Source organism: Equus quagga, chromosome 14, assembly GCF_021613505.1.
Source record: "Equus quagga isolate Etosha38 chromosome 14, UCLA_HA_Equagga_1.0, whole genome shotgun sequence".
In the NCBI taxonomy this organism is placed as follows: Eukaryota; Metazoa; Chordata; class Mammalia; order Perissodactyla; family Equidae; genus Equus; species Equus quagga.
The window spans coordinates 89,708,709-89,736,607 of NC_060280.1; the positions used below are offsets into that span (position 1 = coordinate 89,708,709).

The 27,899-nt window shown below is 40.8% G+C and overlaps 1 protein-coding gene across 4 annotated transcripts; it reads right to left on the bottom strand.

Moving 5' to 3' along the window:
- Positions 1-279: 279 nt before the first annotated feature.
- Positions 280-27,829, bottom strand: LOC124225761 (zinc finger protein 266-like). Of its 4 annotated transcripts, XR_006885088.1 has the most exons (7): positions 27,391-27,829; positions 11,408-11,465; positions 10,433-10,559; positions 9,725-9,811; positions 8,851-8,933; positions 2,558-8,361; positions 280-2,343 (listed from the first exon to the last, which is right to left on the bottom strand). XR_006885088.1 is itself a non-coding variant. In XM_046638410.1 (6 exons), the coding sequence occupies exons 2-6, from the start codon at positions 11,408-11,410 to the stop codon at positions 6,496-6,498; spliced, it is 2,166 nt and encodes a 721-aa protein (XP_046494366.1). In that variant the 5' UTR covers positions 11,411-11,465; positions 27,504-27,829; the 3' UTR covers positions 280-6,495. The 4 variants fall into 4 exon arrangements, 3 of the variants coding, with proteins under 3 accessions (XP_046494366.1, XP_046494365.1, XP_046494367.1); XM_046638410.1 differs by having other exon boundaries at positions 280-8,361; positions 27,504-27,829; XM_046638409.1 differs by having other exon boundaries at positions 280-8,361.
- Positions 27,830-27,899: the final 70 nt, after the last annotated feature.

The window sequence follows — 27,899 nt, forward strand, 5'->3', positions numbered from 1 at the left end:
GTCTGGGGTTCACCGGTTCGGATCCTGGGTGCACACATGACACCACTTGGCAAGCCATGCTGTGGTATGCGTCCCACTACAAAGTAGAGGAAGATAGGCACAGATCTTAGCTCAGGGCCAGTCTTCCTCAGCAAAAAGAGGGGGATTGGCAGCAGATGTTAGCTCAGGGCTAATCTTCCTCCAAAAAAAAAAAAAAAAAAGAATATATTAAAGAAAATGTTGCTTATTTTTCTGCACAATTACTTTTAACTTTGCTTTAAACAAATGTATTCTAAAATTGTAAAATGACACAAATCAAGTGGAGGGTATTTGGCAAGATTTCTAATAATCAAAAATAACAAGTCAAATTCTATTCATAGGTAACTCATTAAACATGGTATACCTATGAATGGGAAACTGGTGGAAAAAGATGATCTCTATAAAGCAAGGTGAGTGATTTCCAGCATATACATTTAAGTGAAAATATGAAATGCAAAAGATTATATGTTTAAGATTGTAAGGAAATAAGAAGATGCACAAATGTGCATGAGAATGCAATCCACACATACCACTTATTTCTGAAAGGAAAACAGAACACTGGTAAGATGTTAATGAAATGCAAAAGACATGCACGGAAACTTCTGAGTATACTTTACCATATTGTTTTGACTTTTGAACCATATGAAAGTTTTACATGCTCAAGTAAAATCACTTCAAAAATGGAAACAAGAATAAAAAGAATGTATACCGAGTACAAAAAGAACTAGTAAGAAATAACAAAACTTTGGTAACATTAGTATTGTAATATTGCATTTTTGGGGTGTGTCATGTAGATAAGGCAAATAAGAAATAAACTAATGTTATGAGGAACCAAGGTTTAGAAAAAAACACATATTTAAAATCTGAGGAGGTAAGACAAAAACCACAATATTAAGTTTGCACTGGTAATATTAATACAAACATATGATTCTGAAAAATGTTTGCTAGTTCTGGAAGGGCCTTGAGGCAACGATACTAAAGTAGAATTTTGCACAGGGAGCAAACAGGTAATGAATTCTAAAAAGAACCAGGCTCTTTCGGAGAACTGTCTGACACCAGATGTGGGCCAGGAATGTACAAAATGAACCTGCAACAGCTTGTTGAGTCAGAAAGCAATAAAGAACTGAAACCTCAATGGGGTTGTGTCCAATGGAGGGAGCTTAAAGGAGCTACCCCCAGATAAACTTGGAACTAACAAAAAGAATCGTATTATAACTACATTGAGACAGAATCCAGGAGTGCATGGTAATAATCAAAAGGTAGAAAAAAAGATAAAAAAGAAACTGCTAGCTAAGAATAAATGCACCAGAAAATCACCATTTGGCAACACTCAATATAATACGTGATCCAGGAAAATATCAAAAATGTCAGGAAACAAGATGTTCCCACAGTGCCAAGCTTAACCCCTCCGCTTACTAATTACTCTTCCTAAACTATATAAATCCAATTCCAATTGCCGGTCCTAACAAAAAGAAGCTTACACCTTTTTTCTAAACACTCCTATAATAGAAGTTCCAGGAGACTGACAGGGCACTGGAGGTCAAGCAAGATTGGGTGGAGCCGAGTAGCCCGGCTTTCCTGTAGTAGTAAATTTCCTATTTATGGGTATTCATTCACTCATACACTTAAGGGTATCAGGTACATGTCCTCCCTATTACTGTAAGAATGGTTCTTATCTTCCCACCTGAATAAACCAAACCTAAGTAACTGACACCCACAACCAGAACAGATTCACCCAGAACTCACCCCAATGCCCAGGCGGGTGAAGGACTGAGACGCTTTTTCTTTTGGATAGGGCAACAAAGGTTGCTTAGGAGGCATTTTGAAAAGGGGAGCACAGGGTATGAAAAGGCCCCGCTGACCCTCCGCGATCCCTATTCTCGATCCTCCGCCCTGGAACAGACGCTCCAGGCGGACCCCATCCCCTGCCGCTTCGGGGAGTGGCCGCCGCCCCAGAGCAGAGATCAGGCCGTGATCGCAGAGCAAAGTTGGGAGTGAGAGGATGTCCTGCAGGGCGGGGAGCCGCCAGAATAGAGGCCACGGAGGAAAGTAAGGAGCCTGGCTGGCAGGAAGAGGAGTGGCGGCTCTGGAGCTGCCTGGTGTCCACAGGGATCGCAGGTGGCCGCCCTTTGACCCAGCCCGTCCTCCCAGTCTCGCGAGGTTCACCTGATACCCAGGATCTCCGGACCAGCCAGAGGAGCAGCCAAGAGAAGAAAGCCGGCGTAGGGGGCACTTGCAATTCCAGGAAAGCGAGGGGATGGGCTCCAGGAACAGAAAGCACGGAGGGGCGACTGGGACAGCGAGGGAACAGGAACCATAACCTTCCTAAGCCAAAGAAAACTCCTGAGTGTCCGCAGGTGGAACTGCAGTGGAGGGGCGGGGACAAGTCTGAGGTGCAGGGCAGAGGTAGGACCGAGGGTGGGACCAGGCAGGGGTTTCTAATGCAAAAATGCTGAGGTCTCCTCCTCCCACCAAACAAAGGACACTTTTATTTTTCCCCCTTCATGGATGAGGAAACAGGAACAGACCGATCAAGTACCTGCCCATGTTCGCCAAGCCAATTAAAAAAAGGACCGCTGGAATTAAATCTTAGGGGTCACTTGACACCTTGCAGCCTCCGTCAGAAGGTGCCTCTATATAAATAATCATCTAGGGGCAAAGGAGGGGGAGAAAATAAGAGGAGTTAAGAGTGCATTGGTGATATGACTGCTGTTACTACATCTGGACAACCAAACCTGGGACTTTTTGCACGTCAAAAAACCCCTTTAACAGGAACACAAATATTGCATCATTTCATTTCTGTGAGGTCCCTACAGCAACCAGATTCATAGAGACAAAAAGTGGAAGGGAGGTTACCAGGGCCTGGAAGAGAGGAAAATGGAGATTCATTATTTATTGGATATGGAGTGTTTCACTTTTGAAAGCTGAAAAAGTTCTGGAGATCTATTGCACAACAATGCGCATATACTTGACACTACTGAACTGTACACTTAAAACAGTTAAGATTGTAATTCAAGCGTTTTTTCCCATAATTTAAAATAAAACCCCTTTTGGTGAATTTTCAAATATACCTAGGAATAAAACACCTGCCAACAAATGATAGGACTAATAAATGAATGGGATATGCACAGAATTGCCGTATGACCAAGCATTCACTTCTGGGCGTGTACATCCAATAGAATTGAACGCAGGGCCTTGAATACATGTTTGCACAGCCATGTTCATAGCAGCATTAGTCCCAAGGGCCAAAAAATGGCAACAACCCAAGTGTCCACTGACACATGAATGTGGTATATATGTACAATGGAGTATTATTCAGAAAAACGTAGGAAATTCTGACATATGCTGCAACATGAACTTTCTAGATACGATGCCGAAAAAAACTACACACAAAAAGACAAATATTGTGTGCACTGCTTATATAAGGAACTTAGAGTAACGAGATTAATAGAGATACCCAGGGATTGAGAGGAGGGGAAATGGGGAATTAGAGGTTAATAGGTAAACTCTACCTGAATCTAACATATCAAAACTAAATGAAGGATGCACAAAGACAACACCAAATTCCCAGATTAAACATTCTTTTGCATATAAAAGGAAACAGAGGGCCTTTGGAACCAACATTCACCCAGTGCTCCCCAGAATAGGCCAGAATTGCCAGATCCATGAGGTGGGGAGCATGCAGGGGCTGAATCAATGTCACTCCAACAACGGAAATTCTTTTCCTTCTGGAGACAAGTCACAAAGATTGTTTTGGAGGCTTTTAAAGAGGGAAACTCAGTGGATGATGAGACACCATGCATGCGCCTTTACAGCATTTCCCGACTAAAATCTTTGTGGGGAATGATGGCCCAAACTGGCTCTGGGACCTAGCAGTGCTGGGAGGCCCATGGCCTCCAAAGCAGTGAGCGCCTAATGCCAGGACTGTTAGCGAGCCCCGACACAGCCGGGACCAAACACGTCCTTTAACTCCTTCCTTCTCACTAAAGCAGAGCTGAGCCGCAGTACCACCAACATGGTCTCCAAGACACCAGAAGCAGGCAGGAGAAAAGCCTGGATGAACAAGTCATTCCACTTCTGCTTCCCGTCTGGGGTCAGAAGGGGCAGAGCTCTGAGGCTCAGGCTGTGAGCCAAGATAGACCTTGAGCCAGAACTTGTACTTAACAACTACGAGGGTGGGGATAGGCCCAGGTTGGCTCAGTCCCAGGGCTGGAGGGAGAAACAGCCCAAGATAAGGTTGAGTCTAGAATAGGTCTGTATGTTGGGCTAGAGGCGGAGGGCAATGCCCTCACCAAGGGTTGTGGCTGGAGGTGAGAATGTTCTGCAACACCTTTTCTACCTGTTTCACCTCACCTTCCTAGAGCCTTTACAATGGTTCTTCTGTAATGATATGCCTACCAATCCATGAAATAGTCTATTTCCTCCTTTCAATCAATGCCATCCTTAGGTTTTTATTTCTCCTTCTTTTTATTTACATTGGACACCATGCTAAACTCTAATTATCGATTCCTTTGTGTTTTTAATGCAATGACATTCTCTACGAATCTTTTCATTTTTCTTTTTGTTGTTTTCATTTTTCTGATTTTACCATACGACCCATGGCCTCCCATACTATGTTGTGAAATAGCACCAATACCAGAACTTCTTCACTTAGGAATGGTTCTAAAGTTTCTCTGGTAACCATGTTTGCTGTGGATTTCAGTGGGTAGCCATGGTGGAGTTAACTCAAATCTTTTGAAATTCTGATTTACTAACATTTTATCAAGAATTGTTAGTGGACGTTATCAAATATATTTTATTTATCTGTTGAGTTGATAACTATTATGCAAATCTGCTCCGTTTCTCTTGCACAGCACTTGTTGAGGATGCTGTCATGGGAGCGCCAGCAGCAGCATGAGGCCAGTCTGCAGGAGTGACCTCGAACACTACCCACAAGGTTGTAGACTCAGGCACCTGTTCCAAATTCTGGCAGGATCCATAGCTCTTCTTTCAGACAATTAGGATCTCATCTAAGGCCAATCAGTGACCCTTACACCATACACAAAAGGTTAAGACCAATCTGCTGATCTTTGCTATTGCTGCGAATAATTAAAGACCCAAGAGATGGGCTAAATAACAATATTCATACCCAACAGTGAAGCAGAACATGACGGACTCCTCCACACATACAAACATGTAACACAAAGGTGCAGAGAATTCTCACTCAGGATTTATTGTTAAGCTTGATCTAGATTATCGTACAGTGTTTTAAGCCTCAAGAAAATGTCATTAAGCACTGCACACCTGATGGCCATGCTTGACATAACTTAAGGCTGCTTGAGCATCTCAACTATGTGAATTTGTATCACTGAAGGTGAAACAAGACTGTGCTGGTTTGTCTATACCCAAGGGTCACATTTCAGGAAGAGCCAATGAGGGCATTAAGCACAGCAGATTATCAGGACCAACTATATTCACATGAGTTTTCCTATTTTCACAGCCCATGGATAGAATGACAGACACAGAAGAAGGTCATATCACCTCTGAGAGCTGTAGCTTGACACAGACAAATGACATCATTGTTTTATCATGCTGTAGTGTTGTGTATGGTGTGAAAGAAACTATTCGGTATTCTCACCATCATCCTGTGTGGCTTGAGGTTAAAGGCCCTCCCCAGGTGGCAGGAGAATCCTCCAAAGTCATGAAATCAGGGTGTCTCACATCAGTAAGTGTAATCTCACTTTTTCACCACTATGCTTGACACTGACATTCTAATCTGAAAGGACCAGGTGTGAGAGGGACAAGGTAGTTTTTACAAAATTCACAGAGATGTATTTTACCCTCCACCTTGGCCAGTGTGACTCACTGTGAGTGAGTTCAGTGAGAACTGTCAAGTAGTCACTGTCATCACAATGTAAGACCGTGTCAATCCAACAAGAGAAACCAGGTGGTTAGAAAGGATTAAATATAAATCCTGCAGACCCATCTTTGGTCATGTTGTGACCTGGAAGATGTAGCAAATAGACTGGCCTATCAGTGGAAAGACACATCATCTGGAGGAATGCTCAGGGCCTAATCACAAATGCTCAGAATACATCTACAGAACCACCCAGAATGTTATGCATCTAAGAAGACCCTAAGATTCACACTCAGGATAGCCTTTCCCATATTTCCTATATTCAGTTTCTCTTGACTGTGAATCATCCATGTTCATTAAGGATAAGAAAAAATCTAATGGAAAACGATGATGACTCCACAATATTTCTGAAATTCATGAAGTTTTTCTCCATGGAAAGATCACAAATAAACATTAGCAGAACAATTTTCCCACATTTTGTCTTATATCAGTTGGATTTCTCTCCACTGCAAGATTTCTCATATAATATATATTTCACTGAGGAAACAGTGAAGGGCTTTCTCTGTTTCTTAATAGTATGGTTCATTGTGAGTCCTTACATGCTGGGTTGTGAGGAAATTCTGACAGCTTTCCCTGATTCCTTACATTTGCAGAACAGCTCTGCAGCGTGGCCCTTTCAGATCTTTGAAGTGATTCGCGATGACTGAGGGCTTGACCACATTCCTTACAGTGACAGGATTTCTCTCCAGGTGAGTTCTTTCATGACGCCGAAAGGAATTGGGAAAACTGAACGCTTTCCCACATTGCTTACATTTATAAGGTTTCTCTCCAGTGTGAATACGCTTGTGAATAAAAATGTAAGAATAACTGCTAAACGCTTTCCCACATATATTACACTCAAAAGACTTCTGTCCAGTATGAGTTCTAAAATGTCTGTTAAGATATGAGGAAAGAGCAAACGCTTTTCCACACGTGCCACATTTAAAAGGCTTCTCTCCAGTGTGAATTTTTGCATGTCCACTAAGGCCTGAGAACTGAGTGAAGGCTTTCCCACATTCCTTACATTCATAGGGTTTCTCTCCAGTGTGGGTTCGCATGTGAATGTTAAGACGCACAGAATGTTTAAAGCCCTTTCCACACTCCTTACATTCATAGGGTTTCTCTTCACTGTGGGTTCGCGTATGAAGGTTAAGGTGTACAGAAGTTTTAAAGCCCTTTCCACACTCCTTACATTCATAGGGTTTCTCTCCACTGTGAGTTCTAAAATGGATGATCCGATTTGAGGATGTAGTAAAGGCTTTCCCACATATGTCACACTTAAAAGGCTTCTCTCCAGTGTGAATCTTATTGTGGTAAATGAGACCTGAGGATTGAGTGAAGGTTTTCCCACATTCCTTACATTCATAGGGTTTCTCTCCAGTGTGGGTTCGCATGTGAACTTTAAGGTGCATAGAACGTTTAAACCCCATCCCACATTCCTTACATACATAGGGTTTCTCTCCAGTGTGGGTTTGCATGTGAACTTTAAGGTGCTCAGAACGTTTAAAGCTTTTTCCACATTCCTCACATTTATAGGGTTTCTCTCCAGTATGAAGACGTTTGTGAACCGTAAAGTGCGAAGACCTGGTAAATGTTTTCCCACATATATTACACTGAAAAGGCTTCTCTCTGGCAAGAGATCTTAAACGTTTAGTGTCATTTAAGAAAGTAGCAAAGACTTCATCACATTTGTCACATTTCAAAGGCTTCTCTCCAGTGTGAGTTTGTAAGTGAACATTAAGAGGCACAGAACATTTAAAGCTTTCCCTACATTTCTTACATTTGGAGAGTTCTATTTCAGCTTGAATTCGACTGTGAACATAAAGGTATGAGGAATTTCTAAAGGATTTTCCAAGTACCTCACATAGAACGGGCTTCTCTCCAGTGTATGTTTTCATATGTTCAATATATTCAAAAGACTTAATAAAGGCCTTCCCACATTCCTTACATTTAAAGAGTTTTCTTCCAGTGTGCACTTGGACATCACTGTAAAAGTATGTGGACTGTTCAAAGGATTTTCTGCATTCCTTACAGTCACAGTGACTATTAGCAGTGTGAGTTTGTAATTGCAGACCAAGGCTTGTAGAGTGAATAAAAGATCTCAAACATTCCTCGCATTCATAGGGTTTTTCTCCATTGTGAGTTCTCATTGGTGCCTGAAAGTAAGACTGATTAACAAAGGCTTTCCCACCATCACTGCATTTGAAGGCTTTGTTTTGCACGATAATTTTCCTATAAACAAAATGTGGAGTCAGGCTGATGGCTTTTCCCCAATGATTAAACATGTTAAGTTTTTCTCTAGTAGAGCTTTTCTTGTGCAGAGTAAGGAAGCTTGTCCCATACTGATTATCCTCATAAGTGTTCCCTCCATTTTGAGTTCTCCTCTGGCTCTTAAGACATGAATGTTCACTGAAGACTTTCTCACATTGCTCACAATCATAGAGTTCCCACCCACTGTGGATTCTTTCCTGTTGAAGAATGAAGAATGATGATTCAAAGATTTCTCAGACTCACTAATTGATCCCATCTATCTGAAAACTGAAACATCATTATGACATTGATGATTACCATTTCCACTACACTCATACACTTCCTACCCTGTTGATTTCTTTCAAGTTGAATGATGGAATCCTTCTGCCAGAATGATAGGCTATCTACTCTAATCTTAAAAGATTCCTGTACAGTTTCATGGAATTGTTTTAAAAAGTCAGTATCTAGTTATATACCTGGAAATGAGTCCTTGTGGGAATTCTGAAGCAACAACTTTCAAGCTAAGCTTAGGAATCTCCCAATTCAACATATACAGAGTATCTTTCCAGAGGCATTGCTCTCTCTTGGGCGAATGCTACTTATCTCAAATATTTATCAGCTGTGCTCATGTTCTATCTAATGAAAATCTCAATCTTTGCTGAATGTGAAAAATAAGAAATAACTCTTTTTAAATGTACTGATCTTACCATTTCTAGCCTACTGGGTGTTTTTTCCCAAAAGATATCCTGCTGAATTGTCGAGTCTCTGGTTTTAAGTTGCATTTTGCATTCTAAAACAAAAAAGAGTAACAAATGTAGAGTTTTCAGAAAGAAATGTAGATTAAAGGAATTAAAAACACTGAGTCATTTGCATCAGTTCCAAATTAAACATATTAAAAAAAAAAAAAAAGGGCAAGAGAGATTTCAGAAGTTCAGCTATGCCAGAAATTTTGCAATGATAAACACATATAGTCAAAATCCAGGAGTTGATTAAAGCAATTCTATGGAGGCTGGCCCCGTGGCTGAGTGGTTAAGTTCATGTGCTCCGTTTCAGTGGCCCAGGGTTGCCAGTTCAGATCCTGGGTGTGGACCTAGCACTGCTCATCAGGCCATGCTGTGGCAGAATCCCACACAGAAGAACTAAAATGACTTACAAGCAGGACATACAACTATGTACTGGGGATTTGGGGAGTGAAAAAAAAGAGAGGAAGATTGGCAATAGCTCGGAGCCAATCTTCCTCACAAAAAATAAGAAATAAAAAAAAATAAAGCAATTCTATGAAAATTAAATACAATGGGGAAAAGAGAATACTATCAGAGAAAGAAAATAGGAAAGTCATAGACAAAGTGCATATATCAAAATGATAAAGTTAAAAAAGGAACAGAACAAGTCATTCTGTGAGATCACAAAATATTCTGAGTAAATGTAAAGAGGAATGTATGAGAAGTTGAAGATACTGCAAAGCTTCAGAGACCAATGACCTCAGCCTTCTGAGAAAAAGCATATATTAAAGTTTGCTTATTACAATTCCAAATATACTGAAACTTTCATTGACCAGGAGAGTTCTTCAGAATCACTGACCTTGGAAGACTCCTCTCTCCACTGTTCTCAAATCTTCTTCTTCTTCTTCCAATCGAAAGATCAGATTGGGTTTAAACAACTGATATCCTGTTTATAGGGGAAAATGTATTAACAGAAAAGCCCCTGCAAAAGATAAGAAACTTTCCCATGAATCAGCTCTCATATTTCTAATTAATGTAGTAAAATTATTTCAAAAGAGCTAAGCAAATATCCCCTTTCTGTGCATCAAAGAGACTGGTTATCTCTGGCTGCTGAAACTCACGTTCAGATGTATACATACACATTAAAAAGCAGTGAGACTTTTGTTGAAACAGGAAATAAAATAAATGCAAAAGAGAGGTTCATTCTTATGGAGATTAGAATACCATATGGAAATTACTAGACCATTGGTTGTCAAACTTCATTGTCCACTGGAATCACGTCCAGTATTTTCATGGAAACACAGACGTCTGGTCCAAATCCAGAATTTCATTCACTATGTTAAAGGTGGAGTCTGAGAATGCACATTTCTAAGAGAGTAATGGGGATGGTGTTAGTCCTAGAACCACAGTTTTACAGGAACCACACTGGATTAAAACCCAGGAGTGTAGAGACTGGTGTCTCCTAGTTTCCACTGTTTGCAGATTTCTCATCACCAATAGTGGAACACAATAAAGACATCATATATATCTGTTCCATAAGGGGTTACAGGAATGATGGCAGCCTTACCTATGGTGATCAGGTTCTTGTAGGTCTCCAGCATCACATCTCTGTATAGATTTTTCTGGGCTGGGTCCAGTAAAGTCCACTCCTCTCGGGTGAAATGCACAGCCACATCAGCGAAGGTAACTGAGTCCTAAACCATCACACACAAGCTGGGTCAGTAAAGTAACATGTACACCAGCGTTCACTGGGGAATGAGGATGGGAGAGCCAATGGTAACAGAGGGTTTGAAGGTCTCTCATCATCTTCCTCAGAGTGGAATGCTCCCAGGTACTCCTCTCTGTCTATACTCACTCATGGTTGATCTCCTCCAGTTATGGGTTTAATGGAACCTCTAAGACATGAGCTTATCTCACCACAACTAGACTAAAAGTTCTTCTCGTCTTATTTCTCTCTTGGAGCATGGTTCTAAGCAAATTGCAGACACTTGGAAAAGTTGATCAATCAATAAATTCTTTGAGAAATGAACACTTCCATCTTCATTACATGTCAGAGCATGTAGCAAAATGAAAATTATGCAGTCGTCATCATAAAAGACAGTATTAGAAGGTAATTATTGAAATACTGAGATTTTTCACAGGAACCAATCAGAGGCTCCACTTTAGGAGGGAATTCAAGAGGGATTCAGTCCTTGAGTGGCTTGATTTCTTTCAGAAACTGTGCAGACAGATGTACCTAGACGGAAATGTGCGTAACTGGTGGACCTGATATGTCATTTTGTAGGATACACTTTTTTTTTTTTTCTGCTTTACCTTCCCAACCCCCCTGTACATAGTTGTATACCTTAGTTGCAGGTCCTTCTAGTTGTGGGATGTGGGACGCCATCTCAATGTGGCCTGACGAGCGGTGCCATGTCCGCACCCAGGATGCGAACCCTGGGCCGCCGCAGCGGAGCGCACGAACTTAACCACTCGGCCACGGAGCCAGCCCCAGGATACACTTTCTAATTACCCGAAAAAAATGTGTCAAACAGTCAGTTACCATCTTTTCTGCCTCTATCTTTTCCTCAGAAGGCAGGAACGGTCCTTAGAAAGCAGGCCTAGAAGAAAAGAAAGAAGGCATGAGGACCCAGAGATGACCCTAATTCCCACATTCGCCTACCTGGAAATCATTCTGCAACTGCCAATCACATATTGCTGATCATTAACTTATAATGTAACCAGGCTATTATACAAAGGGTACAGGGACATGTTTTAACATGTTTCAGAAGGTTCTCAAATCTGACATGAAATTTTGCTGATAGTGGCATGAGTCATTTTTCAGGAACCGAAGAGGCCGTCCGAAACCAAAACTCATTGTTAAGGAAGTTATTTGAAATAACATCAGACCCTGCGGGCAGAACAGATGATAAGAAGTCTGGAGAATGGATGCCAGAAATAGCCTGACCCACTCCCTTTTCTTCCCTCCTCCCCATATAATGGCCTCAAGATTTAGTGCTTGCTTGATGGTCTTTGGGACATGAATCCACCATCTTCTAATTTTGCTAACTAACTGAAGAAATCCCTTTCTCAACCACCGACTCATCTTGGAGTTGAGTAGCATCAGGGTGCGGCTAGCAGAATGAGCCCTTGCTCGGTTACAATTCCATTCTAGCTTGAAATTCCCAAATATCCCTGCACACTCAAGCAATCTCACAGAAATACACACTACTGCCATCAAATGCCAGAGGAGTCCTGTCTCACCTGGAGCCACAAAAGGGGACTGTGAGCCATGCTGCCCTTGAGGAAAGGCATAATGGTTTCATTTTACGGGGAGGGAAACTTAAGCCCTGAGGAATGTGTCTCTTCATTTGTCAAGGCAATAGACTTGATGAATGAGATTATGCAGCCACTCTCCGTAAGGCATATGTACCAGGGAGCTGACAAGAGAACAGCACTCACTGGCTCACTTAAGCTCCTCCTAGATAAACCAGCAGCATGACTGCTCAAGCCCAGACCAAAGGACTGTATATTGCGCAGGGAGAACCTAAAAGCTACTAAAACAGTATGCTCTATAACAAGAGCATCAGTAATATCAATTTCCATTTACTGAGGACCATCTGCACCAGATGTCTCATTAGGAGTTTACAGCTCACTTATATATTTGAAACAACATGAACATCTGTATCTACTCTTTTAATTCTAAATTCTGTATGATCTAAATACAAATCAATATATCTGATAACTATCAGTGTCTACTGACTTTAAAATGCTTCAAATATAGATAATAACATAAAATATCTCATTTTTTAAAATACTGCTTACAAGTTTAAGTAAATATTTTCATTACGTACACGACCTACACATTCTACTGGACAATGCTGGTCAAGACTGCGCCTGGCCATATGAAGGGAGGAAAAATGAAATGCTCTATTTGGTCAACACTCTTGACCTTCCCCTGACGGATGCCAGAGAACTCTGAAGCTCTGGGCCTCCTTTAAGTTCTTATCATGGCCTTATTCCTTTATTCCTTCAGTACATAATGAAGAAGTTACGGTACTCTGCTAGGCACTCAGTTGAGAGCAGTACCATATACAAAAAGTGTTCTAGATACTAAAGATCCAATGTTCCTATTGGAGAATATAGGTGATATTGTAATAATACATAAACCAATTCACAGCTGATATAGAAAAACGATCAAGAAATTGAGAAAATAACAAGTGTCCTACACACACACACACACACACACACACAGAGAAGGCACACACATTCTACTGGTTCCTGAACAAGAAAATGGAAGAAAAGGGGAAGTAATCATTAGGACTTCCAAATCTGACCCTAAAAGATTAGAAAACACATGTCAAAGTTTTTACAAAAGAACTCAGAATACAGTAAAGTACGGCAAGCCCCCACAGGTCTTGGTTGGAAACACTCAAATCAAACAGGTTTCTGCTCCACCCTGGCCTTGGGAATGGGGCAGTGCCATATCATACTTGCCCCAACATCTGCCTATTTTATGAGTCTTTTCAGATGACCACCTTTTCATTTTACTCATTGGTTCCATTTTCCACCCAACTGGCTTTTCTATTTATTCATTTTTTCCCATAGACTTCCCTTATGTTTCTTAAATTGTCTTTTAACATTCTATGTTTGAAAGTTATCTTCTTTTCGTTAAAAATCAATAAACTTTGGCATATCAGCATCAGATGGAATGAGCTGTTCTCTCTCTCTCCCCCAAGGTACAAGCTGTACGACATCCACAGATCACAAAAGGACTCTTTGTACAGCGCACCAGGACGCCTGAGAGCTCCATACATCTATAAAAGTGAAGGTAGACTGACTAAACTTCCTGGATGTGGTGGAAGCAGGGCACCAGTGGCAGCGGCTCCTGAGACTGGAAGTTCTAGGAACTGTGGCTGCACCTCTGAACAGAGGCTTCAAAAACTGAGGTAACACACATGAATGGAAGCCCCAGGAACCCAGGCAGCCCACGCTGCTGGAGGCACCAGGAATCCCTGCAGGCCCGTCACCAGAGGTTCCGGGAAATGTGATACCTGTAACCCAGCGCCCTCCCCCTACTCTGGTAGCAGTGCTTCCAACACCAGCCTTCCAGCAGCAGGGCTGCATCCAAGACGCTGATACCCAGGTAGCGGCAGCGGCACCTGTGATCTGAGGTTCCAGGAATCATGCTGGTGTCCAACACCAGAGGTTGCTGGAGCTGCAGCAGCACTCATGGCTCAGGCCCTTCTGCTCCCCAAGCAGTAGCATGTGGCACCCACGACCTGAGATTTCAGAGCCTCAGTGGTGTCCAGGACTCAGGCCTCGGTGGTGCTGCCTTGACACTGGCCCCGCCAGCAGCGGGTGCTGCCTATGACCGTCTCAAGTTCCAGGACCCATGCAGGGGCTGGAGACCAGAACTTAGGGAGCCAGCGGCACTCGCGACCTAAGTACTACTACTCTTGTGTTGCCAGTATTGTACGTGAACCTAGGTCCACCAGCAGCAGCAACACTTGCAAACCCAGCATCCACAGGAGCAGTGTTGCCAGCAGCCCCTAGATAACCAGGAACAGCAGTAAAGGGGTCACCTGTGGCAGCAGTGCCCAAGCCCATGGAGAGCTCGCAAAGAGCCAGACAACAGCAACAATGAGGCAAATTACCTCGGTCCTCCCCAGCTGCAGAGGCACATACTACTTCAGTCCTCTTAACCAGAGCAGCAGCACCTGCAGATGCAAAAATGTGGAGGTGTCTGTGACCCCAGCTCCTGCCCCACTCTCCCTGTGCTCCCTGCTGCAGTGGGAGAACCTCCAAGCAAGGCAACCCCAGAAGCAGCAGAGGTACTCATAGCCTGGTGACCCTGGGGATGACACTAGCAACTGCAGTGACCACACAGGCAGCTAGGAAACAGCAACCTTGGAGGCACAAGCAGCGCAATGAGAACACTGATAACTCGTCTGGCAGAGATAGTGGAGAGTGGAAAGTGCAGGCTCTCACATACAACCAGAAGCAGCTTAGAATCAAAATAAACAGAGCTAACTCAAATACAAAAAATGTTTCCTGCGCCAAATGCACTAGCAGAAAACGACTCATTAGGTATCATGAAACACAACAGTAACCCAATAGCATAAAAAAATGGCTGGCCCAGTGGGGCAGCAGTTAAGTACACACGTTCTGCTTTGGTGGCCCGGGGTTCACTGGTTCGGATCCCAGGTGTGGACATGGCACCGCCTGGCAAGCCATGCTGTGGTAGGCGTCCCACATATAAAGTAGAGGAAGATGGGCATGCACGTCAGCTCAGGGCCAGTCTTCCTCAGTGAAAAAAAGAGGAGGATTGGCAGCAGATGTTAGCTCAGGGCTAATCTGCCTCAAAAAAAAAAATAAATAAACAAATAAATAAATAAAATTAATGAGCAGGCGTAGTTCTTCACCAAAGAGATTGAGTTTTACAAACAAATTCTAGAGCTGAAGAGTACAACAAAATGAGATTAAGGATAAAGCAGAAAGCACTGGAAATAGAGCAAGCCATATGGAGGAGAGAATTAGCAAGTTTGAAGATAAAAACCTAGAAACAATACAAGTGGAAGAAGAGGGAGAACCAAGCTTTTTAAAAAATGGAGAAATTCTATGAGAAATATCTGACTCAATTCGGAAAAGCAACACAAGGATAATGGGAATCCCAAACGGAAAAGAGAGAAAGGAGCAGCGAGCTTATTTAAAGAAATAATAGCTAAGAACTTCCCAAACCTGAGGAAGGAACTGGAAATACAAAGATATGAAGCTAACAGAAGACCTAATCATCTCAATGCAAAAAGACCTTCTCCAAGGCACACTACATTAAAACTGTCACAAGTCTATGACACAAAAAATTTAAGGGCAGAGTGGGAGAAAAAAAAAAATCACAAAAGGAAGCCCCATGAGGCTCCAGTGGATTTCTCAGCAGAAATTCTAGAGGCTAGAAGAGAATGTAACGATATATGCAAAATATTGAAAGATAAACACCGTCAGCCAAGAATACTCTATCCAGCAAAGTTATCCTTCACATATGAAGGGGAAATAAACGCTATCCCAGACAAACAACAGGCGTGGGAGTTCATCACCACTAGACCTGCCTTACAAGAAATGTTGAAAGGAGGCTTCCTACCTGAAACAAACAGGCAAAGGTATACAAAGCTTTGAGCAAGGCGAGAAAGACAGACAGAATCAGAAAACTGCAACTCAATATCACAATAGGTTAGTAAACAATTATAACATAAAGGCTAAAGGGAAAAGAAAATATTAAAAATAACCATTCCTTTTCACCATTCACCAAAATAAAATCAAAATGGATCAAAGACCTAAAGGTGAGACCTGAAACCATAAGGCTTCTGGAAGAAAACGTAGGCAGTACACTCTTTGACATCAGTATTAAAAGGATCTTTTCGGACACCATGTCTTCTCAGAGAAGGGAAACAATAGAAAGAATGAACAAATGGGACTTCATCAGATTAAAGAGCTTCTTCAAGGCAAATGAAAACAGGATTGAAACAAAAAAACAACCCACTAACTGGGAAAAAATATTTGCAAGTCATATATCTGACAAATGCTTAATATCCATAATATATAAAGAACTCTCACAACTCAACAACAAAAAATCAAACAACCCGATCAAAAAATGGGCTGGAGACATGAACAGACATTTCTCCAAAGAAGATATACTGATGGCCAATAGGCACATGAAAAGATGCTCATCATCGCTGATCATCAGGGAAATGCAAATCAAAACTACACTAAGATATCACCTTACACCCCTTAGAATGACAAAAATATCTAAAACTAATAGTAACAAATGTTGGAGAGGTTGTGGAGAAAAAGGAACCCTCATACACTGCTGGTGGGAATGCAAACTGGTGCAGCCACTATGGAAAACAGTACGGAGATTCCTCAAAAAATTAAAGAGCTTGAAGTCAGTAATCCCAAAAGTCCTATGTACCCCAATGTTCATTGCAGCATTATTTACAATAGCCAAGACATGGAAGCAACCTAAGTGCCCATCAACAGATAAATGGATAAAGAAGATGTGGTACATATATACAATGGAATACTAAGATGCAAAACAGAACAAAATCATTCCAATTGCAATAACATGGATGGACCTCGAGGGAATTATGTTAAGTGAAATAAGCCGGCTAGAGAAGGATAATCTGTGTATGACTCCACTCATATGAGGAATTTAAAAATGTGGACTAAGAGAACAGTTTAGTGGCTACCAGGGGAAAGGTGGGGTGGAGGGTGGGCACAAAGGGTGAAGTGGTGCACCTGCAACACGAATGACAAACATTAATGTACAACTGAAATTTCACAAGATTGTAACCTATCATTAACTCAATAAAAAAATAACTATAAACACTTCAACTTGGTCACAAACTCACAATACAAAAAGAGATAACTGGTGACAACAAAAACATAGAAGGGGAAGATGAAAAGGATGGAACCTACATAGGCAAATGGAGATAAGATGCTATCAGCAGAAAACCGACTATCTCATCTATGAGATCTTTTATACAAACCTCATGGTAACAACAAGACAAAAATACAGAGCAGTCACAAGACATAAACCACCAAATTGAAATGGCAGCCAGAAACACAAGGAAAAAGAAACAATGGAAATATAGAAAAACCAGAAAACAAAAGACAAAATGGCAGTTTTAAGCTCTCATATATCAATAATCACCCTAAATGTAAATGGATTGCATTCCCCAATCACACAACACACAGTGATTGGATGGATTAAAAAATAAGACCCAACAATACGCTGCCTCCAGGAGACTCACCCCAGCTCTAAAAACAAACACAAGCGGAGAGCGAAGGGATGGAAGATGATACTCCAAGCAAATGGCAACCAAAAAAAAGCAGGTATAGCCATACTTAGACAAAATAGACTTCAAGCCAAAAAAGATAACAGGAGATAAAGATGGACAGTATATAATGATGGAAGGGCCATTCCATCAAGACAGAGCTTATATTAATATATATGCACCTAAAATAGGCATACAAAAGTATACAAAGCAACCGTTAACAGACTTAAAGGGACACAGTAATAGTAGAGGACTACAAGACCCCACTAACTTCAATGGATAGATCATCCAGACAGAGTCAACAAGGAAACCTGAGCCTTACATGAAACCCTAGGCCAGGCGGACTTGACAGACAAATATAGAACATTTTACCCCAAAGTGGCAAAATACACATTCTTCTTGAGGGCATATGGAACATTCTCAAAGACAGACTATATGCTGGGAAACAAAAAAAAAGTCTCAATAAATTTTAGAAGTTTGAAATCATATCAAGCATCTTTTCTGACCACAATGGTATGCAACTAGAACTCGACAAGAAGAAAGCTGGGAAAGTCACAGCTGTGGAGACTAAACAACAGGCTACTGAACAACTATTGAATCAATGCAAAAAAAACAGAGAAATCAAAAAATAACTGGAGACAAGAGAAAATGAAAACACAACATACAGATACAGCAGAAGTGGTACTCATAGGGAAGTTTACAGCAATACAGACCTACATCAAGAAATAAGACAAATCTCAAATAATCTAACAGTGCACCTAAAAGAACTAGAAAAAGAAGAAAAACAAAGCCCAAAGTCAGAAAGAAGGAAATAATAAAAATCAGAGCAGAAATAAATGAAAGAGACTAAGAAGACAACAGAAAAGATCAATAAAACTTAGAGCTGGTTCTTTAAAAAGATAAACAAAATTGACAAACCCTTAGCTAGACTCACTAAAAAAGAGAGAAGGCTCAAATAAATACAATCACAAATGAAAGAGGAGAAATTACAACAAATACCACAGAAATAGAAAAGATTATAAGAGAATACTATGAAAAGCTATACAATAACAAATAGGATAACCTAGAAGAAACAGACAAATTCTTAGAATCATACAACCTCCCAAAACTGAATCAAGAATAGAGAATCTGAATAGACCCATCACAACTACAGAAGGTGAAACAGTAATCAAAAACCTCCCCCAAAACAAAAGGCCAGGACAAGATGGCTTCTCTGGTGAATTCTCCCAAACATTCAAAGAAGATTTAATACCTATCATTCTCAAACCCTTGCAAAAGCTGCAGAAGGTGGTAAGCTTCCTAACTCATTTTACAAGGTCAACATTACCCTGATACCAAAACTAGACAAGGACAACACAAAAAGGGACATTTACAGATCAATATCACCAATGAACATTGCTGCAAAAATCCTCAACAAAATATTAGCAAGTTGAAAACAACAATACATTAAAAGGATCATACACCATGATCGAGTGGGATTTATGTCAGGGACACACAGATGGTTCAACACCTGCAAATCAACCAATGCAATACACCACATTAACAAAATGAAGAATCAAACTCATATGAGCATCTCAATAGACGCAGAGAAACCATCTGACAAGATTCAACCTCTACTTATGATAAAAAATTTCAATAAAATTGGTAGAGAAAGAAAGTACCTCAACATAATAAAGGCCAGATACCACTAACACACAGCCATCATCATACTTCACACTGAAAAGCAAAACTATTCTTCTGCAAACAGGAACAAGAGAAAGACGCCCACTCTCGCCACTCCTATTCAACCTAGCATTGAAAGACCTATCCAAAAAAATTAGGCAAGAAAAAGAAAAAGAAAGGATCCAAATTGGAAAGGAAGAAGTAAAACTGTCAGTATTTGCAGATGACATGATTCTATCCATAGAAAATCCTACAGAATCCACTAAGAAACTATTAGAAATAACAAACAAATACAGTAACATTACAGGGTAAAAAAAATCAACATACAAAAATCAGTTGCCTTTGTATGCACTAACAACCAACTAGCAGAAAGAGAAATCAAGAGTACAATTGCAAGAAAAAGAATACCTAGGAATAAATTTAATCAAGGACGTGAAAAACTTGTATGCTGAAAACTGTAAGACGTTGAAAGAAATTGAACGCATAAAAGAAACGGAAAGATATTCCATGCTCATGGATTGGAAAAATTAACATAATTAAAATGTCCGTATTATCTACAGCAATCTGCAGATTCAGTGCAATCCCAATCAGAATCTCAATGGCATTCTTCACGGAAATAGAACAAAGAATCCTAAAATTTATATGGAAAATCAAAGGACCCCAAATAGCCAAAGCAATCTTGAGAAAAAAGAACAAAGCTGGAGGTATCGCATTCCCTGATTTCAAAAGATACTACAAAGCAAAACTAATGAAAACAGCATGGTACTGGCAGAAAAACAGACACGCAGGTCAAGAGAACAGAATTTAGAGCCCAGAAATGAAACTGCACATCTCTGGACATCTAATCTTTGACAAAGGAGCCAAGAACATAAAATGGTGAAAGGAAAGTCTCTTCAACAAATGGTGTTGGGAAAAGTGGACAGCCACATGCAAAAGAATGAAAATAGACCATTATCTTATACCATGCAAAATAATTAACTCAAAACGGATTAAAGATTTAAATGCAAGACCTGAAACCTTGTCATTCCTAGGCAGTATGCTCTTTGATATCAGTCTTAGCAGTATGTTTTTCGAAAACCACGTCTACCACCAACTGGGAGAAAAAATTTACAAATCATATATCCGACAAAGGGTTAATCTCCAAAATACATAAAGAACTCATATAACTAAACAACAAAACAAAGCACAACTTGATCAGAAAATGGACAGAGGACATGAATAGATTTTTCCAAAAAAGATACACAGATGGCCAACAAGCACACGAAAAGATGTTCAGGGGCCAGCCCAGAGGTGTAGTGGTTAAATGTGCATGCTCCGCTTGGGTGGCTGGGGGTTCACAGGTTTGGATCCCAGGTGCAGACCTACACACCGCTCATCAAGCCATGCTGTGGCAGCATCTCATATACAAAAGACAAAGGAAGATTGGCACAGATGTTAGCTCAGCAGCAATCTTCCTCGCAAAAAAAAAAAAGAAAAAAGAAACGATGTACAACATCACTAATTATTAGGGAAATGCAAATTAAAATTATGAGTTATCACCTCACTCCACTCAGAAGGCTATAATTAACAAGATAAGAAGTAACAAATGTTGGAGAGGATGTGGAGAAAAGAGAACCCTCATATACTGCTGGTAGGACTGCAAACTGGTGCAGCTATATGGAAAACAGTATGGAGATTTTTCAAAAAATTAAAAATAGAAATACCATATGATCCAGCTATTTCACTATTGGCTATTTATCCAAAAACATGAAATCACTAATTCAAAAAGATATATGCACCCCCTATGTTCTTTGCAGCATTACTGACTACAGCCAAGACTTGGAAGCAACCCAAGGGCCCATCAACAAATAAATGGAGAAAGATGATGATATATATATACACACACACAATGGAATACTACTCAGCCATAAAACATTACAAAATTGTGCCATTTGCAACAACATGACTAGACCTTCATGGTATCAAGCTAAGTGAAATAAGTCAGACACAGAAAGACAAATACTGTACTATTTCAGTCATACGTGGAAAATAAACACACACACACACACATTGATAAGGAGAACAGACTGGCAGTTACCTGAGGGGAAGGCATGGGGGGAGGGTAAAAGGGGTAAAAAGGCACATGTGTATGGTGATGGATAAAAACTAGACTGTTGGTGATGAATACGATGTGATCTATACAAAAGCTGAAATAATGTACACCCCAAATTTACACAATGTTATAAGCCAATATGATCTTAGTAATTTTTTAAAAAAGGGCAGAGGATATGAACAGATATTTTCCAAAGAGGATATACAGTTGGCCAATAGGCACATGAAAAGATGCTCAACATCACTAATAATTAAGGAAATGCAAATCAAAACTACAATGAGATAGCATATTACACCCACCAGAATGTCTATTATTAAAAAGACAAAATATAACAAGTGTTGGAGAGCATGTGGAGAAAAAGGAACCCTCATACACTGCTGCTGGGAAGGTAAAATGAGAGCAGTTACCATGGAAAAAAGTATGGAGATATCTCAAAAAATTAAAAACAGAAATAGCATTTGATCCAGCTATTCCACTTCTGGCTCTTTCTCCAAAGAACACGCAAACACGAATTCAAAAAGATATATGCGCCCCTATGTTCTTGCAGCATCATACAAAATAGCCAAGAGTAGGAAACACACTAAGTGCCCATCAACAGATGCATGGATAAAGAAGAAGCGCATACACACACACACACACACACACACACACACACACACACACAATGGAATACTACTCAGTCATAAAAGACGAAATCTTCCATCTGCAAACAGGTGGATGAATTTTCAGGGTACTATGCTAAATGAAATAAGTCAGATGGAGAAAGATAATTAGCATATGACCTCACTTATATGTGGAAGATAAACAAACACATGCATACATATGGAGAACAGACTGGTGATTACTAGAAGGGGAAGGGAGTGGGGAGATAGCAAAAGGAGTAAAGTGGCACATGTGTATGGTGACTTCTGGTGGTGAGTACAATGCAGTCGATACAAAAGTTGAAACATAATGATGTACACCTGAAATTTACATGTTATAAACCAAGGTGACCTCAATTCAAAAAAAAAAAACCAAACAATAACCTTTAATAAATCACAGACCAGCAGGCCAAATGCTGATCTACAAAACGGTATTTGAATGATGACAACCACTGAAAGTTTGACATATTTTTATTTAGGAACCAATACTATCCTCACATTCCCATGGTCCTTACGCTACAGTTCAGAAGACTAAAAACAGAAACACATGGTCACAAAAAATGTCTAGACTCACAGTATAACTGTCCTTACTACCAGGGGTCTCAAACTGGAGGTCCTTGGGCTTAACAGGCCCAAGAATCTGTTTAGTCAGGAGGTGCCCACAAAGAACATTTTCCTTTCCTTTTTACTTTGTAATTGAGATATAATTAATGTACAATTAAACACACCTCTTAAATATTTAGTGGATGAGTTTTAACAGTTGCAAATACTTGTGGAACATGATACACAACATAGTTGCCTCCCTAAAGCCTTCTTGCTCCTTCCAGTCCATTCCTTCCCCCTCCCTCCCAGCAGACTAATTTCTGAGTTCCATCAGTTGCTAGACACACTATTCTGTAAATGTACATTAGGCAGTTCACATAGCATTTCCAAAGTATATTCTAACTGCTTTTTCCTCTATTGTTTCACAACATGGGCAAACTATATTAAAATCCCCCACTAGAAGTGGGGACTTGTTTATTTCTTCTACTCTGTCAAGCAAAGCTTTATATATTTGTAACAATATTATTAAGTGGATACATATTTAAGTTTTTATATTTTTGGAGAAACAGAATCTTTTATCATAAGGACCTCTGTAGCTGTACTACTGCTTTTTGACACTGTTGTCTGACATTAGGATCAGCTAGTTGTGGAGAAGTTTTTTTCTTGCATCTCACAGGTAGCATTATGTCTGTTTTGGATGCCAGTGTCTGCCAGTACTGAGTGGCATAGAGCCTGGCTCACTGAAGGCACCCAGGGATTGGTGATCAACAGACAACAGAGATCCCTCACACCACTCTTCAATCTTCACCCAGATTATAGCTAAATGTTCATCACACAATACATCTCAGGTTTCAGAAATATATTTACTTACTTGAGAATGTGAGGGTGGGAGGAACCCTGTCTTCCGAGCACTCATCCACCAGCCTCGGATTCTCTGCACACCAGTCGTTTCCCACGGCCTCCTTATCTGGATACTTAGTGCTCTAGATCTTTCTAGTCACTGCCTGCAGTGACTGTTCACTATGTCTGGTCCCGGCAACCTAGTGAACTTCTTTACCATCCCATAAGCTGCCATGATACCTTTTCCAACAGGGTCTGAAGTCCAGCTGGGGGAGAGGAACCCCTACAAGTGTGGATTTCCTTAGGCACTCTCCATAACTCTAGGATATCTGTTACAATTCTCCTTACATCCTTATATTACACTTCTCTTGTTTAAATCAAAGTGTGATTTCTGTCTCCTGATTTCATGGGGACTCATGCACAATTGAGAAGAACAGTGATCCCTGGAGACAAACGAGTAAACAGGAGATCTGGGGACACATTTAGTCAAGCCACTGGACCTGAGCAAAGAGCTGAGCTCCTTGATAATAGGAAAGACATTCACAGAATCTCAGTATTTGCACATCCTCATCAACTTTATCTACAGACTCCCCAACAACTGTTTCACTATGGCACAGCTAGCTCATTGGGACACCCAAGTGGGAAACAGGGAGGGTAACGTGGATATTACCAAGCTACACGGAAGCTTCAGTGCTTTCTGGCAACCCGCATTATCAGGGGAGTCTTCTAGTCCTTTACCTGTGGAGTGACTCTAGCCCCCTACAGGCATCACTGTCTATAAAAAGTCAAACAGGAGGGCTCACTCTGGATGTTCAGTCAGGGAATCAAAGGCCTAATCTGGGTAGGAGAAGGAACCTCCAGATGGACTACAAAACCACTCTATGTTTATTAACATAAACACTTGAAACGTTGATAATAACACAGTGAATACTGATTCTGATTAGTTCCTTGGAATCAATTTACTATTCATAAAATTAAAACACATTCGTACTTTCTCTTATTTTCTCTTGATTCACATCATTTGAACAGATATCACTCATTTTTCCTGTCAGGTATACAATGAAGATTAGAATCCTCCCTCAGCATTTTCCCGAACCAAATAAAAGGTCTCTACTGTCAAATCTGCATGTAACCCTTGATGTTCTCCCCTCTCTCATCCTAGAAACCAAATCAACCAAATACAGAACGCTTTCCCCATCTCCTACTCCCGTCCCTTCCAACATGGCTAACTCCTATGCCTTGTCTTTTTATAACTTAAATATTTATCAACTCTCTTGCCTTCATCTACTCCCATCTAAAGATACAGAAAATAATACTGTCCTCTACTTTAGCTACATAACGCTAATCCATTTGTAATAATATATTTACTTTCTTGGATAGAAGTCTGCCTCCTCCAATAGTTTACAAGCGTCCTAAGAAGAGCTCTGGGTTGAATTTTTTCACTAAGCACTAACCAAACATTCATTAAGCGGGAGTATGGCCTCTAATAAAGGAATAGATGCAGGAAATGCCTGGATTCTTTCACTTTTACCTTCTACAAAACTCTCAAATCATTTCACTTCCTTTTCCATAACAATCATCCACATCTAGGAGCCACGATCATGTTTTAAAACTTATCCACCCTAAGTTTCTATCTTGATTCTGTGCTTTCACTCTCATCTTTCCTGAAGTCCATTCCCAAAGCAGGAGTTAGTGGGTTCTATTTAAGTTGCAACGGATTCAGATCACTCTCCTGCTAAAACATCTCAGCAGTTTCCATGGCCTTAGAATATCTCATTCCATTGGTCCGGTCCCTGCTCTCCGCTCTATTTGCGGCCACTCTGTTCTGCTTCTGCCCGCACTCTTTCCTCAGTTTAACAAATACACCAAGGTCTCACCTACACTGGATTTTGCTCATCAAGTTCCCTTCACCTGAAATGTTCTCACCCACTCTACAAATCCTCACAATCACTCAATGACCTGACTAGGTCCATCCTACTCAGGCTTTAGTTCACAACTTAAGTCTCAACCCCTCCCAATACGTATTACCATCTCATATTAAGCTATTCTGATGTCCAAATCACAAACTTGCCAGTATTCGTTTAATATCTGTATTCCTAAACAGACTGGAAGCCCCATGGTGGCAGTACTTTGTCCATTTTGATGGCCCTTGTTTCTCGGTCCCTGGCACAGATTCTACCTCATTAAAGGAATTCAATGACCATTTGTGGATTGAATCGCCATTCTCCACAAGAGCGTTACAGTATAGTATGCACAAATAAAGGAGCACAGAAATAGAATTACAACCTAAAAATTATGTACGACTCACATAAAACGCCTGCGTAGCATATAATATAATGCAAAACACTGCACGTCTGAAAATATATTTGAATATTTTTAATCAGGATGAAAGTGGACAGGATATTCTTTTTAAAAACAAGCACCCTGATGTTAAAACTAAAATTTGTTCCTTATGTTTCTCCATGTTTTTAGATATGTTTTTAAAAAGTTCGTTCAGAAACTACTAAATGGCACAAGACCTGTAGAAGGAAATTTATAATATCCAGCTAAAGTAAATGTATATTTGCCCTTTGACCTAGAAAAACAACCTAAGAAGCTTGCCCTGAAAATACACCACCACAAATGTGAGACAACCTATACAGAAGTTTATTCACTGCGAGTGATTAACAGCTGCTAAGATAATTGTTAGAAAGGTTGTTGGGGAACAAGACATTCTGAGTATCAAAATATGACCCCACATAGGACTTTTTATTCACAAGGAGAAGTCTACCTTTAAAACACAGTGTTCTGCTGATCACTACCTTAAGTAACCAAAGTTAGCACCACTAACGGAGGGATGGCATAAATTTTTGTCTTCCCTGTGGAATGCAATTTGATGTACACACCACTTGCACAATATTATGAAATAGTCTTTTGAAGCCTCTACACCAGGAGCTGGCACACTGTGGTCACAGGCCTGTTTGTGTAAATACAGCTTTGTGGGAACACAGCTGTGCCCATTTCTTTATTTGGGTCTATGGCTGCTTGCCCACTACAAAGGCAGAGCTGAGTAATCTGGATACCTTATGGCCTGCAAAGCATCAAGTACTTACTATCTGGACCTTTTCAGACAAAAAGTTTGCCAACCTCTGTTCTGGACCCAATTACCAGTTGGCAGGAAATACAAGAAACAGAAGAAACATTTAAACACACCAAGAAAATAAAATCCGAAACATCAAAATGCGCTACTTTCTAAAAGAATGTGTGTGATTCTTCAAAGAGTCAATACAATGGACAAACAGCAGCAACCGATCTAGGTCAAAGATGAAAAGACATAAATGACCGCCATATATAATCACTGATTGAGTCCTAGTTCCAAAAACATATTTCAGAACAATGTAGAAAATTCTCCTTTTTACAGAGTGGATATTTGATGACATTCTTTTTAACTTTCTTGGGTGAAACAGTATTATTGTGGTTTTAATAGGATAACGTCCTTATCTTTGGGAGATGGATTACCAAGTATTTAAAGGTCAAGTATCATGTCTGCAATTTATTTTCAACTCACTTAGTTTCAAATAGTTATCATAAAACATATTTATCTATGGAGAGAGAAAACACGCAAAATGCTAAAAATGGTGAATCTACTACAATGAACATTCATTGTACTGGATGTTCAAGTTTTCCGTAAGTTTAGGATTTTACAAAAGAAAAATGTGGGGGTAAAATACTTAGTCCAAACACCCTGTTAATGGTAAACTTCATTATTCTAGAACTGGTGTCATAAAGTCTCCATCTTTTTCTTCTGGAGGCCCATGTTTAAAACCTCTGTGGGGATGGAGGGGCCCAGAAGTTCAGACTATTCCCGCTTTTCTTTAGATGCAAGACCTGTGGTCAACATCTGCTTATAATCACATACACAAATATGCTCACCCTTGACCCTAAGAAACTATCTTACCTTCATGTAATGTTCAAAATAACGCGCCAAGACAAGGCCAAATTCTCCGGCGACACGTTCTGTCGCCCAGGAAAAGCAGCAGAGGCCCCTGACCCACTTTCCCCCCGACTCACAGCCACACGGCGGGGGCGCAGGTCCTGAGAAACGGGACTCGTACAGCGGAACTGCTTCTCCTTCTGGGGAAAAGTCTCGAAGGTGACGCGGAGGCTCTGACCAGGGAAGCGCAGGGGACGCCAACGCCCCGGGCAGCGCCCTTCCCGTCCCGGCTCAGCGCGGGGCCCAGTGGCCAGGCGTACGAGCAGAGGGCCGGCCTCTCTACGGAGCCCCTCGGGTCCCGGGCAGCACCTGTCCTTTAACGCCCTCCGTGCGCCCAGGGCCCTCCCTTCACCGGCCTCAGAGAGGACGGGGCCACCGCACGAGGACCGACGGGACCGCTCCACTAGGCGCGGAGTCCCGGGACAAAAAGACCGCGCGAGCCAGTGACGCAACTTCCGCTTCCTGCCTCGGGA